This window comes from Ursus americanus, chromosome 4, assembly GCF_024610735.1.
Source record: "Ursus americanus isolate L20-20 chromosome 4, mUrsAme1.1.p, whole genome shotgun sequence".
Lineage (NCBI taxonomy): Eukaryota > Metazoa > Chordata > Mammalia > Carnivora > Ursidae > Ursus > Ursus americanus.
The window spans coordinates 94,699,960-94,718,560 of NC_142130.1; the positions used below are offsets into that span (position 1 = coordinate 94,699,960).

General features: G+C 44.9%; 1 protein-coding gene across 2 annotated transcripts in view; it reads right to left on the reverse strand.

The window, feature by feature from the left end:
• The window catches only part of DSCAM (DS cell adhesion molecule), a 718,005-nt gene that overhangs the window by 571,111 nt on the left and 128,293 nt on the right, over positions 1-18,601 (reverse strand). For both annotated transcript variants that reach the window (XM_087861321.1, XM_087861322.1), the window contains exon 3: positions 8,998-9,144. In XM_087861321.1, the coding sequence (XP_087717447.1) occupies positions 8,998-9,144 (147 nt within the window). The remainder of the gene's footprint in view (positions 1-8,997; positions 9,145-18,601) is intronic.

The window sequence follows — 18,601 nt, forward strand, 5'->3', positions numbered from 1 at the left end:
TACAAAAATATCCACTGCACCTGAAAATAGAATCATTTATCAAAAGAGTGAGAGCTCACTTTATCATCAGAGGGCTTCATATATGTTATTTACTAATGTGTCAGTGCAAACCAGAAAGCTGGTGGGGCAGCAATGTTAACATGTGGAGTTCCGAAGCGGCAGAATTAGACTGAGAAAGTGAGTTTATATGCATATCATCAACATTAGTCAGCTCAGACTGCCATAACAAAATACCATAGACTGGGGGTGCTTAAACAACAGGAATGTACTTCTCACAGTTCTGGAGGCTGGAAATCAGAGATGAGGGTGCTTGGAAGGTCGGTTTCTGGTGAGAGCCCTCTTTCCTTCTCACTGTGTCTTCACATGTCTCTCTCCCTCTTGTGATAAGACCATAGTCCTACTGGATTAAAGCCTAACCCTTAAAACCTCGTTTAACCTAAATTACCATTTAAAGACCCTATCTCCAAATATTGGGGGTTAGGGCTTATGAATGTGAGGATCCCATAGCATGATCTGAAAATACAAGCAGCTTGCCCATAGTCCCTGGTGTCTTGGCTCTGGAACATCTTGATTCTGTCCCCACCCTGGCCCCCAGCCCAGTCTGACACAAGGGCAGGCTACACACAGCTGAGGGGGAAGCAGCTGATGGTGTGGCTGCCAGCTGGCATTCTAACACAGCTGGGGCAGGGCAAAGGGGCCAGCGCGGGAACAGTCATTCAGGTGTGGGCACTTTGCACCAAAACTTTCTGCTTTTCGTTTCCTTCCCTTTGAAATTGTTTTTATTTCAGGATCTCATTTGATACACATTTGTCAGTTGTCAAGCAGGTGATAGAAAGATGTAAAATAGGTGTAATAGAGGGTCAAAGGAAATCAGAAGGATCTGTTAACATACTGGGTTGAAGAGCTTCTCCCAAAATTCGTGTCCTTCCTGGAACCTCAAAATACGACCTCATTTGGAAATAGGGTCATCATAAATGTAATTAGTTAAGATGAGATCATAGTGGAGTAGGGTGGGCCCTTAATCCAATCTGACTGGTGTCCTTACAAGAAGAGAAGAGACACAGAGACATGCACAGGACAGAGGCCATGTGACCAGAGAGGCAGACATTGTAGTGATGCGTCGATATGGGAGAAGTGCATAGACTAGATTGTTCCCTAGAGCCTTCAGGGAGAGCAAGGCCTTGCTGACATTTTGATCCTGTACTTCTGGCCTCCAGAACTTACATTTGGGAGCTTGCATTTCTGTTGTTTTAAGGTGTGTTGTTTAGCACCTAGTTTGTGATACTTTGGAAACTAATAGTTAAAATCTGGAGGGAAAAAAGAAGGGACTAATTCAAAGGCAAATTCATTTGTGGTTGGAAAGAATGCTGGATTCTGCTTTAGACATGCTCTGTGGGAGGTGGCAGGAGGGGAGCAGACAGTGGGGAATAAGCAAGCCCAGGAGAAAAGACAGGCCCAAAGTGAGGACCACCTACACAGGCATGATGGTCAAAGCCCCGGGAAAGAAATGAGATGACCCATAAAGAAAGTGGAGAGTGGAAGGAGCTGGGGGTGAAGACTGAGTTTTGGGGTCTATTTACATTCCTGAGCAGGGAGGAAATGATATGGGAAGGAGATTGTGCAGAAATAATCAGAGAGAAGAAAGCCAAAGAGGGCAACCAATGGAGGAAGAAGGTCAATGGTGTAGATTCTTCAAGGAAGTCAGACAGAACTTGGGTGACCTTGAAAATGTAAGTTTCAGTAGCATGCAAGTGGTAGAGACCAGACCACGCAAGATTAGGAAGAAGTTATTCACTTGCTTTCTCCAGCATTTGGTGCTGGGCACATTCAAAAAGTGATTGTCCAGGGGCGCCTGGGTGGCACAGCGGTTAAGCGTCTGCCTTCGGCTCAGGGCGTGATCCCGGTGTTATGGGATCGAGCCCCACATCAGGCTCCTCCACTATGAGCCTGCTTCTTCCTCTCCCACTCCCCCTGCTTGTGTTCCCTCTCTCGCTGGTTGTCTCTCTCTGTCAAATAAATAAATAAAATCTTTAAAAAAAAAAAAAAGTGATTGTCCAATGGGTGACAAGCAACGAGCCGCCATCACCGAGAAAACTGCCCTGGACAGAAACCAATTAACATAATAGGTCTAGAACTGCTTTCCTTAACAGGCCTGCTTGAAAGGCTGACCCTTGGCTGGTGTCTGGTAACTGGAATTTCAGGAGGGTTCCTGCCACCTCACTGTGTCTAAACTATACAAACAATATAGTTTCTTGAACACCTAAAGGCCTGCTTTCCTTCTAGGAGTCTGGAATTTTGGTACATGCCAGGCCGAGGGTGCCCACATGACCAGCCTCCAGTAAAATCCTTGAACACTGAACCTCTAATGAGTTCCCTGGTAGAGAGCATTTCACACTTATTGTCATCATTCCCTGCTCTGGGGATTAAGTGTGACCGATGTGGCTCCATGGAGAGGAAAGTCCTGGAAGCTTGTGCCTGGTTGCCCCCAGACTTCTCCCCATGTGTCTTTTCCCTTCACAGATTTTGCTCTGTATCCTCTCACTGTAATAAATCACAGAGGTGAGTAAAATTATATGCTGAGTCCTGGGAGTCCTCCTAGCAAATCACCGAATCTCTGACACATGCATAAAATAAAAATGCTATGAGATGAAATCTAAGACAAAAAAAAAGAAAAGAAAAGAAAGCTGGCTTGAGAAATGAAATATTCAATTTGGAATTTTAATATTCTGCCATTTTATTAGGAGAGAGACCAGTAAAACCATCTTCTAGCTACATATGGAAGCTGAGGCAGGGGAAAGAGAGTTTCGCTCCCTGGTCACCAGCTAATCCGTGGTGATCAGCTTTGTTCCTGCAACTCCCTGGTACTTTTGTTTATTTTTGTTTAAATTCTATTAGCCAACATATAGCACATCATCCGTTTCAGATGTAGACTTCAGTAATTCATCAGTTGCACAGAAAACCCAGTGCTCATCACATCCCTGGTACTTTTAAAATCGAAGACTGGGCTTTCAGGTGACGAGAGGCCTGTCCCCTTAATCATTTTGATGTTTCTCCCATTCCCTTTACCCATAAGCACCTTGAGGGCAGAACTGGGTCATCTCCCCACGGGAAGCTGAGCGGCTTTGTCACAGGTCACCTTGAAGACGCTCGGTGACTGGAGTAAAATGAAAACAGGGGTGCCTTAGGAGGCGAGAACGTGCACTCTCTTACCGTTGCAGGGTGTAGGAACAGAGACGACGGGCCCCACCCAGCCTCCTTGCCCCCAGCCGCTGGGCCCCCCACTCCAAAAGACAACAGAGCGCATCAAACCTGCTCTGAGTTTAAGTCTGCTGAAACTTGAAAACCGTGCCTCGCTGGGGTGACTGCATCTACGACGTAACCGTTTTCCCCATCCTAAAATGCAAACCAACATTTTCTTAAATGGCCACCGCTTCTGGGAGAGTTTCCGTACCTCCCCAGGTGAAAACACTGCAGGCGTGCGTTCCTGTCGTGGTCACCCGTCTGCCTGTCCCCATGCTCACACCACACGGTAATCTCCCTCCTCGGCGCCCTGAGAGCAGAAGCCGTCTCCACGGGGGGGCTTCTTCAAGCCCAGATCCTGCCTTATCTACGGTGACCAGACCCAAGTTCTGCATCCATACACCGCCACCAGTGTTTCATGGGAAGTGCTGGGCTAATGTCCTTTGATATTTAATGTGGGCAGAAAATTGTTCACTTTTACCCAAAATACAGGAAACAGGTAATCGTCCGTGGACTTGAACTCATTGATCCTAAGAGATAAAATTCTCCTTGAGTTATCACTAATAGAGGTGTTCAGATGGGAAATATCGTAACAGAAAATTGGGCCAGTGCTAAAGAGGGAGGCAGATTCTCTGGGAATAGTAAAATGTTCACTGTTTCCATTTTCCAAATCCGGTTACCCTTGGGCTGTGTCTTTGATGTTAATGCAGCTAAACCCCCGGTGAGATTCTCAGAATTTTATCAGAGGAAACAGACACAGAACGCTGGGCTCTCTCATTGCCAGCCTCCCTAATCGGGAAGAAACTCACAACGGGCCACGGAGTGAAACCCAAATATAAAGCTGTCAATATTGTTCTTTGCTGGGATGGGGTCCTGCGTGTCTCCCCATCAGCAGTACCTCCCAAGGCACATCGCTATCCAAATTACTACACTTTTATTGGGCTACATTAATATTCTAATATTTAAAAGGCTCTCATTTGTGCTTAGAGGGAGAGAAGTGATAAGGATTTTGGAAAACGAGTATGGACATCATCGCTCTTGCTTTTCCTGGCTCCTTTCTGTTAGGTAAGAAGGCAGTAGATCGGGGTCCATCCCGTTCAAGAGGCTTCATGACCTCTTTCCCTGGGCATTTCTGGCAGCCCCAATGGGTGGAGCTCGGGCGCTGGAAACAGGGTCCATCCCACTCATAGATGCACAGTGCGCACCTGTCCCACACACTCCCCAGTTCCTATCATCCATCCACCAACATTCGAGAATGAAGGTGGACAGGTGAACAGCCAGAGAGACAGCAAAGCAGAGAGCACAGCAGCGTCAGACATTCTGTGCCTCTCCTTCCCCCGGGGCAATTATGGGATCGCTACTTTTCAGCCTTTTTTTCCAGCACTGGCTGCAATAATAAAAATAAATAAAATACCACAAGCTGGATGGCTTCAACAAGAAGCATTTACGCCTCACAGTTCTGGAGGCTGGTGTCCACGATCAGGCTGCCTGAACAGTCGGGTTGCGGTAAGAGCCCTCTTCTGAGAGTCAGACAGCCGCCTGTTTGCTGTCCTCATGCGGTGGCGAGGGAGAGTCCTGGGGTCTCTCCTTTTAAGGACACTAATCCCCTTGTGGAGGGCCCCATCCTCATTACCTCCTCAAACCCTAAGTCTTCCAAAGGGACCTCAACATAAGAATTTTAAGGGGACATGGACATTCAGTCCCTAACAAGACCATTGGAGGATTCTCTCCAAAGATAGTTTAAAATAAATGAACTCATTTATGCTCTTAATTTGATGATCTAATGACCTCATCTGACAGAAAGGCACAGCTTGATTCCTGAGTCTAGAGTCAGGCCAACTTAAACCTCCCCTGGAAAGAAATCAATGCATGACCTCATGTGTAATAAGCTAATGAACACGACTGTTGGAACAGCTAATGAATCCGTGCAGCTCACGCTGAAACCCAGACAGACATGACTGGTGCTTCTCACCCCTACAAGAACATAGCCCAGTCATTGATTTGCTCAGCCAAGGGAAAGGGCAAAAATTAGTAAGACATCCTCATAGAAGCCATTCTTTTCTTTTTATAGGAATTCACCAGTATTTACATTTTTTTCCATTGGAAGGATTTCCTAGGCAATGGATACCCACTCGCCTTAGCCTAGATTTCCTAAGAGTCCTGGCCTAGAAGGCCTGCAGAAGCCGGATGCTTGCTGACCAGAAGTAGCCCTCGCCGCTCTGGCCTCCCCCCAGGGAGCTCTGGACCCAAGAGCCTGAGTGAGGGGACAAGAGCGGAGCTCCAGGGGACAGGCCTCTCCCGGTGCAGGCGACCTCCCACCCAAAGCCCCATGCATTCAGGGACAGTGGCCAAGACCCTGTGTGGCCTGTGGGAGCTCCAGCTTTCATGGCTCAGCCCCACTCCCGGTGTTCCCTTCCCACTCTCAGTGTTCCCTTCCCACTCTACCCACTGCGATGGGGACTCACACAGCCTCGTTTCCACAGAGGATCTGCTTCACTGCCTTCCTCCACGGAAGGAAGTGATGTGTGCAGGGCAGGCACGTTTCCTGGGAGCATTCCCAGCCAAATTCACGGAGCGCTGGGCTGTCTTGGAATCCCAGAAAGACTGACATGGGGCGATGGCCCCTGCCAGCCACCAAATCGAAATGAGTTCAGCAAGGAAGCAGCGGCGCTATCCGTTTATTTACAAATCGCAGACAAATTAACCTTTGCAGACCATCTGCTGTGCATACAACCCAGATATCCCCTTGCTGCCTACAGGACGGAGGCCCCAGGCTCATCCTCTGAACCTCCCGGCCTCCTGTGCATAGTTACCTGTGCCCTGCCTTACTCAGGGCCCTGGCCGCCAGCGAGAAATGCAATCCTTCTCCACCAAAACCATCCAGAACTGGTTTATTAATTAAGATCCCCAAAGCATTTAACCATTTTGTCACCTCCAGTGGCTCCATGACCTCCTTCCCTGGGCATTTTTGGCAGCCCCAGTGGGTGGAGCTCAGGCGCGGGAAACAGGGTCCAACAGTAAGCCACAGCAAATTGCATTAGAAAGATAATTTCCAGACTTCCAGTCCACAGATCATAACACTGGACCGGGGCGCTGTTCTCGGGTTAAACTCCCTGAGAACGCAAAGAGCTCTGACTCACTCTCTTTCTGGGTGCGTCTCAGTCTCTCTGTCTCTGTCTCTTCATCTCTCTCTCCATCTCTCTGTGTACACACACGCACACACGCACGCACACACACGCATCACCTGAGCCACGTGGAGCATCTTGGGAATGCCTTGTGCGTGGTTAAATGGCTTATCTACAAAAAAACTTGCTACTGAAGTATCCAACCCTTCATGAGATCAAAGTCTATACTACATTGGTTTTCTGGATACTTGCGTGCAAAAAAAGAAAAGCCAAGTGCTTATCCCTGGCACACATTGTTTTTAAATTTTTGGCAAAGGGTAAAGCTCCCATGCATGATTGAGGAGATGTGGGTGTCATCAGAACCCATCGGCAAGGGGCGCCTGGCTGGCTCAGTTGGTTGAACATTTGACTTTGGCTCAGGTCATGATCTCAGAGTCCTGGAATCGAGCCCTGTGTCGGGCTCCCCACTCAGCAGGGGGGTCTGCTTCTCCACCTTCCTCTGCCCCTCCCCCCACTTGTGCATGCTCTGTCTCTCTCTCTCAAATATATAAATAAAATATTTTTTAAAAAAAGAACCCATCGGCAAGACCCCAGCTCTGTGTTTGCATATCAGCACCTTCTCCGCTCACCAGATGTAAAATTCCTTTTATTTTATTTAATTAGGTTCAAATTTGAAGAAAAAAAATTCTATTCATATCAATTGCAACCAAATGAAACCTGCACGGGGATACCACTAACTAAAGATGACTAGGAAACATAAGAATGCACACAGTAAATTTTTTAAATATAACCTGTATTACAAACATAGAAAACATATCGATATGTATAGCAATATATGTTGATAGGTATAAAAACCTCTGGTAGATATTTCTATTTCTCACCCAGCTCTCCAGCAGTTCTCACTTAAGTCAGATATGCCATGTGACCTGCTTTGGCCAATTAAATATTAACAGCACTGACATACGTCTCCTCAAGTAAAAGCACATGGAGGCAGTTTGTAATCCTCCCCTGTTTTCTCCCCTTCCAAGGTGAGCCCTGGAGGCTGTCTGATGGCTGTTCTGCGATGGTCGAGCCTCCATCAGCGCAGGCCCCTGAGTGTGGAAGACTGCAAATACTGCCCCACATCCTCCCCGACGGCGCACCTGCACGCCCTCGCTAAGTGCGCGTGAATACCCTTCCGCTCCGGCCCTGGGCTCAGCCAGAGGGACGCATCACCAGATCTCTCCATCTGCCATTAAGAAACTAAAATGACCTCGAAAGAGAAGCCATTAAGACCATGAATCAAAGACAACAAGCAGGGGTGTCCGGCTGGCTCAATCAGGAGAGCATGCGATACTTGGTCATGAGTTCAAGCCCCATGTTGGGTTTATAGATGACTAAAAATAAATAGATAAAAATTTTTAAAAACCACCACAAATATAAGTGTACAGGTGAGTCTATTATGATTATTTGCACTCAGATTTCAGTCACTAAACTCAGTATTTTCTCAATTCTTTCAGTTAAATTATGATTAATCACCATAACAGCAAGACATTTATTGTCCAGTGAAGTTCGAGGAACTCTGACTAGACAGTGTTGAGAAAACCTGAAAATGTCAGTTACGCAACTATGTTACTGGATATACTTTAAAGACCAAAGATTTAATTTTTTTCTAATGGTTTAATGATTGTTTTAATGGTCGTTGTATGGTAACCTACACCATCTAGAAAATCAATAAGCTGAAAAACAGAAATGCCATGTCACCGTGAGAGTTTAGTTCCAATGCCTACATCTACAAATGGGCAAAATCTTGGTGGTATTCAAGAGTTGCAAGAAAGCGTGTGTGTGTGTGCACACTTGCACGCACATGCACCCAGACATGTAAAGAAAAGCAGGCATTTAAACCTGTTATAGCACATTGCACGCTCGTCACCACTGTTCTCTGAAAGCAGCATGTGGTCACTCACTATCCAAAGATGAGCAAAGCAGGAACACTGGACCCTTTCCAGGTAAACAGCAACAGGGCAAGAAATCTACTTAAACAGCACAAGAAAAGAACATAACATCTTAGAAGCAAATTTCAGTTGCATCATTTCCAGGTTCTGAAAATAAACTGATAAGTTATTTATATAAAAATATACATATACATATACATATGTATATGTGTGTGTGTGTGTGTATCTCAGTGCTGAATACATATTCTGAGCAGAATTTTCAAGAAAGAGGTCAGAGACATCACATAGCTCTTAAGCCATTTGAAAGGGTCACAACAGTCAAAACCAGAGTTTCTGTTTTCCAGATTACAGTTTCAGGCTATCAGTCATAAGCTTATCACTGAGGACTCTCACAGGCGCGAAAACCCTACTGCCCTATTTTCACGAGCAGAAATAAGCCCAAATTGCCTCAGAGAAGTAACATGATGGCTGTATGTACAGTCACCAATTTCTATCCATCAGTCAATTCACTGAAGCCTGTCTGAATCGAGCCACGAAACCAACATAAAGCACTGACGTCACACAATCATCCAACAGCGTCAACCGCCCAGACGCCAATCTGCAGTTAGGACGAACACATAGCTAGCGACCTAATGCAATACCTGAAAGAGCCTGGAAGAAGGTGAGCCGGCGCCCTGCGCCCCGGACGCCCCGCCTACCTGAGATGAGTGACACGGTGTCTTTCTCCCAGGAGACGACGGTGACGTACGCCTCCACCGAGGAGGGGATAATGCACTTGAAGACCGCAACATTGCCTCTCATGGTTTTCTGGTCCTCCACACGGACTGTATAGGGCTCCCGTAAAACTGGAAGGCAAGGAGAGGACCCTTGGTAAGATGCTTTGGCAGGAGCTCCTTCTGGGAGAACCTCATTCAACCATATGCGATGGAACTTACGTAGAGTAATTGCACCGAAAACTGTCATTGGAAAAAAATTGAAGACACCTGCAGATCACTTTTTAAAAATTTTCATCCCATTGACAAATAAGCTGTACTGTTTTCTAAAGGGCAAGAGCATATCTAAAGACAGCTCGTCTGCCCCTTCAATGCACCTGGAAGTGGCAAGTCGCTTCCTAAAGAAGTTACGATCATGGGATCATAGGATCATGGGCCACTGCTCTCCCTGTCCCCAGAGGACAAAGGAAGAATTTTCTGACTGTAAAGACAAAGAGTTTAAAAAATCAAGAAAGGCAACCTCTCCTGGGAATTCTTAAAAACTATGTGACAATTAAAGTAACTCTGCAAAAGTGATTTATTTTTTCGACAGTTGCAAAACAGCTTGATAGTGGCAAAAACACCATAGTGAAAAGAACTATACCACTTCCTGTGGCTTAGGAAAGGATCCTGCTTAAGGCACCTCCCCCAGCACCTCCGGCAATGGGCGTAGCCCTGAAAACTTTCAGAGGGGACATCCATGAGCTGAATGTCTGGGTTAGAGGCAGGTGGCAGTGGGGTTCAGGACCCACCCGGCAAGCCCACCTGCCTGGATTCACAGCCAAGTCCAACCACTTGCACAGTGAGTGAGTGCCCCTGCCATCTAGATTTTGATAACAAATCTACCATTGGGGGAATGTAATGACTCGGTCAATGTGGGTAAAGCACTCAAGACAGTGCCTGCCATGAGCGGGTGGGTAAGGTAATGTGTACCAGCAGCCAGACCTGGATCCTTACCATCTCCCAGCATGAGAAGACCTCTGTCTCCAGGATAAGGAGAAATCAGTGCTCTAATCCAAGCCCTGCCTCACCCCAGCTCGATAAATATGGGTGCAAGCCTTGCTTCTCTAGAGCTTTATTTTCCCCAAACTTAAAATGAGGGGGTTGGGCAAGAAGATTCTCAAAGTCTGAGTTTTCAAAGTCTCTGGTTTTCTAAGAGAGCCACAGAGACCACTTATCTCATCATCCATTTGGCTTTCTTCATGTTTTGGTCATTTATCAGACAAATATGTGTCAAGAAAACTGGCCGCAGAATTCCTTTTTAAAGAAATTAGCAAAGCGATGAAAATAGGAATGAGTTTGTAAAGGGAAATCACTTCATAGGCAGAGGTGAATGTTCTAGAAGAAACATATTTAAGATTGCTGCTAGTTCTGTGAGATGCTGAGTATTTTAGTATTAGAGCACGCCATTACTCACAGGATTGCCCCTCAAGCCCCGCTTTTAACAAAGCATTTAATATTTTCCCAATTTGATGAATTTTTTCATTGTTGTCTCAAACCAGAGATTTTCAGAAGTTTGGGTCTCTTCTGAGACCCCCATCCCCGCACTCCACAGCAGGCTGATGCAATGTGTCAGGCGGTGACGTGGCTTGTCAAAAAAGTCCCCAGGGTAACAACTCAGGGTGCCCAAGAGCCTGGCCTCAAAACATCATCATTATACACAGGGGCAGGAACTGACTTTGTACAGGAAAATACCTCCATCAGTAACACTTTCGGGAGAGCAGAGGTCCACAGTCGTAGGTCGGAAAGAGGTCAAGTAACCAAACTCATTAATAAATGAGGATTTGAGTGTGGTGGAGGGAAGAAGACAGAGGAGAGGAAGGGGTCGAGAAGAGAAGAGGAAGGGACTGGACAACATGGCTGAGGGCCGAAGCGTCCATTGGCACAGGGATAGGGTCACCGGAGCAGGTGCTGGAATCCAACATAAGTCTGCGTGTTTGCGTGATGCTGGCTCTGAACTATAAAATCAGGTCATCTCCCCAAACTTCCAGTGCACTTGGCTTCACACATGAATGGCTCAGGTGGTGGAATTCTTCATGGAAATCAAGGCCAGGGAGACTACTTCTCTGTTCCAGCCAGGGAAGAGCGGGGACAAGAGAAGATGCCCATAGGGAGACAGAGGAAGCACCTTCCCAGCAGGCATGCAGGCACGTGCTAAGTGCCAGTCACCGGAGCCACAGAGAGGGACCAAGTAGGGACTTGCCCTGTTTGCACCCAAAGTCCTGCACCCTAAGAACTCCTCGGTCCAGGCCTCCCACACATACCATGGGGCACCCTCTCCCCTCCCTGCCCACTGGTCTCACCTGCTCCCTCTATCTCCCCAGTCAGCCCCAAAGAGCCCAGATACAACCTGGGTGCCCTGCACCCCACTCAGCGCAGAAAGAACGAGACATGGAAGGAAACCCTCCACTCCCTCACTAGATTCTTCTTCCCACAAAGAAAGACCACACAGAGAGTCCTTAAAAAAATTACTGTAGAATTTCTAACAATGACAGGCACATAGTAGGTGCTCAATAAATGCTTGGAGAATGAATAAAAATCACAGAGCTTCCCTGTTGTAAGTACTTCTTTTCTTTTTTCTTGTGACTATTTTTATTTTATTTTTTTATAATAATATATTTTATTATATTCTGTTAGTCACCATACAGTACATCCCTGGTTTCTGATGTAAAGTTCAATGATTCATTAGTTGCATATAACACCCAGTGCACCATGCAATACATGCCCTCCTTACTACCCATCACCATCCTGTCCCATTCCCCCACCCCTCTGAAGCCCTCAGTTTGTTTCTCAGAGTCCATAGTCTTTCATGCTTCACTCCCCCTTCTGATTACCCCCCTTCTTTATCCCTTTCTTCAAGTACTTCTAACCCTATTGTAGAATATAATTAGTATCTATTGTTTTAAAAAGCAACTTGGGTTTTCATTACAGATCTCCACCTTACTAATGAAAATGTTTCTTCCTGAGGCCCTCACAACTTAAGAAGCCAACACTGCTATCTATCGGAATATACCTCTCATAGTACAAAACAAGTCTCCCAGGATGATAGTAAGCTTTTCCAAGGTACTTGGGTACATCTAGTCCTTGCTAACACTATTTAGGGGAACAGAGACTGGGCTACAAACCTAAGATCCAGGCAAAAACTTAAGTGTTATTTTAAACATGACTGACATTTGCATTACGGGGTAGGGTAACCTAAGCCTTGCACCTTGTGTCCTAAGCTGGGCTCTCCCCAGAAGCAGGCCAGAGCTGAGGAGCTGGAGGAAAGTGATCGACTGCAGTCTTGACCCCAGGAGGACCAGCGAGGGAGAGGCCGGTGATGCAGGGCCAAGCAGGGCCAGCAGCTAGGCCAGGGTGTTGGATTTCAGGGCAGTCCCAGCCTCCGCCTGATCCCAAGGGGAGCTGTGAACGTGAGTTACACTTCAAGCTCCTCCCACTCTGTGCCTGGGGCTGGAACTTTATTCTCAGAGCAGTCTGGCGCTGGCTCGGGGCTGGTCCCAGGGCCCAGCACTCCCAGGCGCTCCCCGGTCTGTGCGTGGGAAGCAGCTCTGGAACGCCAACCATTCTCTGAAGGCTCTGTGTGAGCTGTCCGCAACCAGCACGCAGAGCCAGGGGGTCTGACTCGAGGGCTGCCAACCTTGTCCATGACAGTCCTCTTAGTCCTCCTTAGTCAAATTTACAAGCTTTGCAGTCTTTCCATAAGATCTAACGTGGTGAGGGGATGAGAAGAGAGAATCTACAGCGATGTGGCTTCGGGGCAAACTCAGACACGTAGCGTGAGCAGGGGTCCCAGGGCTGAGGTCCCTTTGGAGAACCCACCCCTCTCTGTTAGACTTCGTCCTTTCAAATGGAAAGAACCTTTAAAACATAAATATTAGTAAACAAGGAATCATCTCATTTCGTATTTTACTGTGAAAATGAATTTAACCAAGTCAGGCCAAGCGCAGAACTCGTGGGGGATGGAGCAAATTGAAAATCCAGGACCCCTTATTTACAAAGGAGGGGAAAAGGGCCATGAAGATACTAGAAACATAAACTGTTTTCTTCTGTGGTCTTTCTCTCAACCTGTCATAGTGTTTTTTATTTGCTGCTTATGTCACCCTCACTGGGATGCAGGACAGTCACTGCAAGTGCATGCGCTCACAGGGTCTCTAGACCCCACTCTGCTGGGCACACGCGGTCCGCCAAATGCAGGAGGGCCTGCTAGTGTCTGGGCTGATGTGCCACGCCCCAGCCGGGGATGGGGAAGGCAATCTCCCTTCCCCGTTACCCCTCCCACAGTGGACAGGCGACCTCTAAGGGATTACAGTCTCCATGCTAGCTTGGGGGCAGGTGTGGCTTCCACTGAGCCCCACCTTAGAGCACAGCACCCACTCCTATCCCCACTCCTGCCCTGGCCAGGATGGAGGGTGGCAGTGGTTGCTGAACAGGGACAGAGAGGAGAGGCCAGGCAGGGCCAGAGCACCCGGTGTCAGAGGGCCAGCAGTGGTCATTGTGGGGTGAGGGAGGTGGAGGCTAAGTGGGGCTCTGGGCACCCAAAGACTGGAGAGAGGGCCGCTGAGAACCCATCTAGGGGAGGTGGCACGAGGCAGGACCCTGCAAGAACTGAGGAACTGAGCTCCCAGAGCACGTTCCATTGTCCCATGGCACTTTACTTACAAATGGAAAGAGAAAAGCATTAATGTTTCAAGCTGGCAACAGGAGAGCATTAAGCCAGAACTCTGGGACCTCTCAGCACTGGGCCCTGAGGGACTGCTCCCATCCCAGGAGGTCGGTCCTGATCCAAACTCTGTGCATGCAGCGATCAGGTGATGGGGGATGACGGGGGATGATGGGGTGGAGGAAGTCAGGGGAACGTTTGAAGAATTGGGCACTACAGGGGAGGTGGTGGCCCTCCTCTCCTGATGGGTTGCACTCGGATTGTTCCTACCCCTTTGATTTTTACATCCAAAGTGGTAAAACATAAACAAATGCTCATGTGTTGGATTTCTCTGGAACACCAGACGACTTAGGGCCAGGAGGAGGGTTGGCGCCTATCTTTCCTATTTAGGAAATGGTCATCTGAGGCACAAAGTGACCTCAAAGCACATTAGTTTTATAGAAATTGGGTTTTGTTCTATTATATTTTATAGCTGATCATTTAATAAATTGAGATGTGCCTCGAACAATCAATTACATCTTGAACACACCTTCGGTCAAGCACTGTCTCAGGGACGATGGATAGCCTAACACTTACGGAATGATCAGCTGAAGAAAGAAAATTCAGGTAGCCGAACAACCAGAAGAAAACAAAGACTGATGGGTACAGGTGAGAGGGAAGGAGGGATCCAGGGAGGCTGTGAGTAGCCGGTGGGGAAGGAGGCACTTCAGCTAGCCCCAAAAGACAGGAGGACTTAGAGGTGGAGAGGAAAGAGAGAAAAGAGCAAAGGTGACATGAGCAGGGAATACTCCAGAGACTGTGAGGCACTGGACCAGCACCTTTTGGCTAAACTGGCTTCCCAACCACAACTCCTATGAACAGGCAACAGGTTCACAGAAACCCCCTTTCCTTTATCTGAAAATGGATATAAGATTGACCTCACGTGGTTGTGCCGATTAAAATAAAGAATGCCTTAAAGTACTCGACACAATGTCCAGCACATAACCGCTTTATTCACTGAGTCTCTCTGATTGCTGGCAACAGGAGCTGATCTGAGCTACTGGAAGCTGAAAGAGGAGACATCTTTGAAGACACAGTTGCTTTGGAACCTGCAACTAGGCCCTGGGAAGGGCCCCACAACCTCTTTCTCTTTGATTCTGGCTTCGCCCTTCTTTTTTCCACAGACAGGCTTCATCTGTTTTTCTGGTCCACAAGGAGGATGGAATGTGCCCAAGCATCCCAAGGATAGATGCACGCTCTCTCAAGTCCATTTCAAAGGAAGCAAGCAGGGAAATGGACGGAGCAGCCTGGTTAGCTGCTCTCCCTTAGTATAATCACCTATGAGCAGAGGTTCCAGACCAATCTGTGGGATGTGGATGCCAGAGACAGCTAAGGGGTTTACTGCGGGCTGGGCAGAGCGGCACAGACGTGCAGCTAGTAACTGCTACTGGTATTCTATGAACACCGAGACAACTCTTTAGTAAATAGGTCAGCCAAATATTATTACTTGCTTCTTCTCAAAACAACTTTATCAAGATATGATTGGCATACACTAAAACAACACTGATGAGTTCTGACATGTATATACACCCATGAGGTCACCACCACAATCAAGATAATGAACAGACCAGACCCACCACCTGAAAAGTTAACTTGTTGTCCTTTGTGAACCATCCTTCCCACCCCCTTTCACAGACACCCACTGATGTGCTTTCCATAATTATAGATTCATGTACATGTTTTCGAGTCTTATACAAATGGACTCATACATACGTACATTTTTATCTGGCTTATTTCACTCAGTGTAGTTATTTTGAGATTCCTTCCTGCTATTGAGTTTATCAACATAGTACTCCCTTCTTATCTGTGGTTTTCCTTTTCGTGGTTTCAGTTACCCGTGGTCAACCACGGTCTGGCAGCTCACGATCCTCCTTCTGACATAGCATCAGGTCAATAGTAGCCTCATGCCACCTCACAATGTGCATATCATTCCTCTCACTTCGTCTCATCACGGAGGCATTTTATCATCTCACATCATCACAAGAAAAGGGGTGAGTCCAGCGCACTAAGATATTTTGAAACAGCACACTCACGTAACTTTTATTACAGCACATTGCTTTAATTGGTCCATTTCATGATTGTTGCTGTTAACGTCTTAATGTGCCTAATTATAAATGAAACTTTATCATAGGAACGTATGTATAGGAAAACACACAGTACACAGAGACTTTGTTACTATTCACGGTTTCAGGCATCCACTGGGTACCCTGGAACACACCCCCAGCGGATAAGGGTGGTGGGGGGAGACTCTATAGTCCATTCCCTTTCATCCAATTTTATGGATAAAATTTGTTAACTCATTTGTCTATTGATGGGCTTTGACCGATTTTTGGCTATTACAAATAAAGCTGCTATGAACATCCACATAGAAGTCTTTGCATGGACATATGCTTTGGTTAAATACCTAAGAACAGAATGGCTGGAGTATATGGTAGGTGTATGTTCCTCTTTTAAGGAAATTGCCAAATTATCCTCCAAAGAGGCTGTACCATCTTACGTTACCACCAGAAGCGCATGAGAGTCCCAGCTGATGCATCTCCTCGCTTACACTTGGTCCGGCGATTGTGTTGACTTTTAGATTTGTAGAGATAGTGATCTCACTGCAGTTTTAATCTGCATTTCCTCAAAGGTTGATGATGCTAAACCTCTTTTTATGTGCTTACTAGCTATTGCATATTGCCTCTGTTGCAGTGTCTCTCCAAAACTTTTAACTCATTTTTAAATAGGTTGTTTTCTTGCGATTGAGTTTTTAGATTACATTATATTTCTGAATAAAAGCCCTTTAACAGGTATATGTTTTGGGAGTATTTTCTGCCAGGCTGTGACCTACCTTTTTATTCTCCTAACAATGATTTTAGAGGAGCAAAAGTTTTAAATTCTGATAAAATCCAATATAGCACTTTGTTCTTTTACGGATTGTGTTTTGGGTGTCATATCTAAGAAATCTTTACATAACCCAAGATTGCAAAGATTTTTCTCCCATTTTCTTCAAAAAGTTTATAGATTTATATTTGGATCTATGATGTTAGGTTTTGTATATGACGCAAAGTATGGATTGAAGGTCACTTTATTTATTTTTTTGCAAATGGATACACAACTCTTCCAGCATCATTTGTTAAAACAACTATTCTTTTTTCATTGAACTGTTTTGCACATTTGTCAGATTTCAGGTGTCCATATATGTGTTGGTCAATTTCTGGACTCTGTTTTATATTACTTATGTTTATAATAAAACTTAAAAGTCGTAGTGTTAGCCTTCTTAAATTGCCATTCATTTTTCAGGGTTCTTTGGCTGGTCTAGGTCCTTTGTATTTCCATATAAATTTTATAATAAAGTCATCAGTTTCTATTTGTTTTTTAAAAAAATTCTGCTGAGGTTTTCAGTTTGATTATATTGAATCTATAGATCACTTGAGGAAGAACTGACATCTTAATAATACTGAATCCTCCCAGTCATGAAAAAAAGATTTTTTCTCCTTTACTTACACCTTTCTTACTTCCTCTCAGCAATGCTTTATAATTTTCAGTGTACAGGTCTTTCACATTTCTGGTCAGATACATCCATAAGTATTTCTTATTTTTTATGCTATTTTAAATAGCATTTTTTAAATTATCTACCAATTGTATGTGTTAATCTTACATACTGCTGTTTTTTTATAAACTCACATATTGGTTCCAGTAGCTTTTCTTTTTGTAGATTCCATCAGATTTTCTACATATATGATTGTCATCTACAAATAAAAACAGGTGAACTTGTTTCTTTGCAATCACAATGCCTTTTACTTACTGTTCTTGCCTTATTGCACTGGCTACCATCTCCAGTACAACGTTAAAAAGAAGTGGTGAAAGCACACAGCACACATCCTTGTATTCTTCATCTTTAGAAGAAAATCAGTCTTTCACCATTAAGATGTTGGCTATAGTAGGATTTCTATAGGTGCTTTTTATTAGCATGAGGAAGTTCACTTCTATTCCTGGTTTTCTAAGATATTTTATCATAGGTGAATTTTGTATTTTGTCAATACTTTTCTGCATTGATTGAAGTGATCACATGATTTTTCTTTTTAAAACGTTAATATGGTAAACTACCTGGCTTAGTTTTCAAATATGAAACTAACTTTACATTCTGGAGATAAGGCTGACATGGTAGTGATGTATTATCCTTTTTCTTTGCTGTTGAAATCAATTTGCTAAAATTTTGTTTAGAATTTTTACACCTATACTCATGAGAGATACTTGTATTTTTCTTTTTCTCTTGTAATGTCTTCATCTTATTTTAGTAGCAAGGTAGTGCTGATCTCATAAAATGATTTGGGAAATTATTCTCTCCTTGTCAGTTTTCTGGAAGCGTTTGTGTAGAATTTTTATTATTTCTTCCTTGTGTTTGGTAGAATTCAATGGTAAATCCATTTGAGCCTGGAATTTCATTGTAGAAAATTTTTTTATTACAAATTCAAATTCTTTGAAAGATACAGGGCTCTTCAGTCTATTTCTTCTTGAAAAAGTTTTGGTATTTTATGTCTTTCAAGGAGTTTCTTGTTTCATCTAATTTGTTGAACGTATTGACATACACTTGTCCTTAACAGTTTATTATAATTTTAATATCTGTAGAATATATACTGATATAATCTTCCTCATTCTTGACATTGGTAATTTGTCTTCTTTCTTATTTTCCTTTTCAGTCTGGCCAGAAGTTTCTCAAGTTTATTGATTTTTTTTCCAAAGAAATAAGTTTTGGCTTCATAGATTTTCTGCATTTTATAATTTATTGATTTTCACTCTGATTTTTACTCTTTCCTTTCTGTCTATATTGATTTTAATTTGTTCTTCTTTTCTATTTTTAAGATGGAA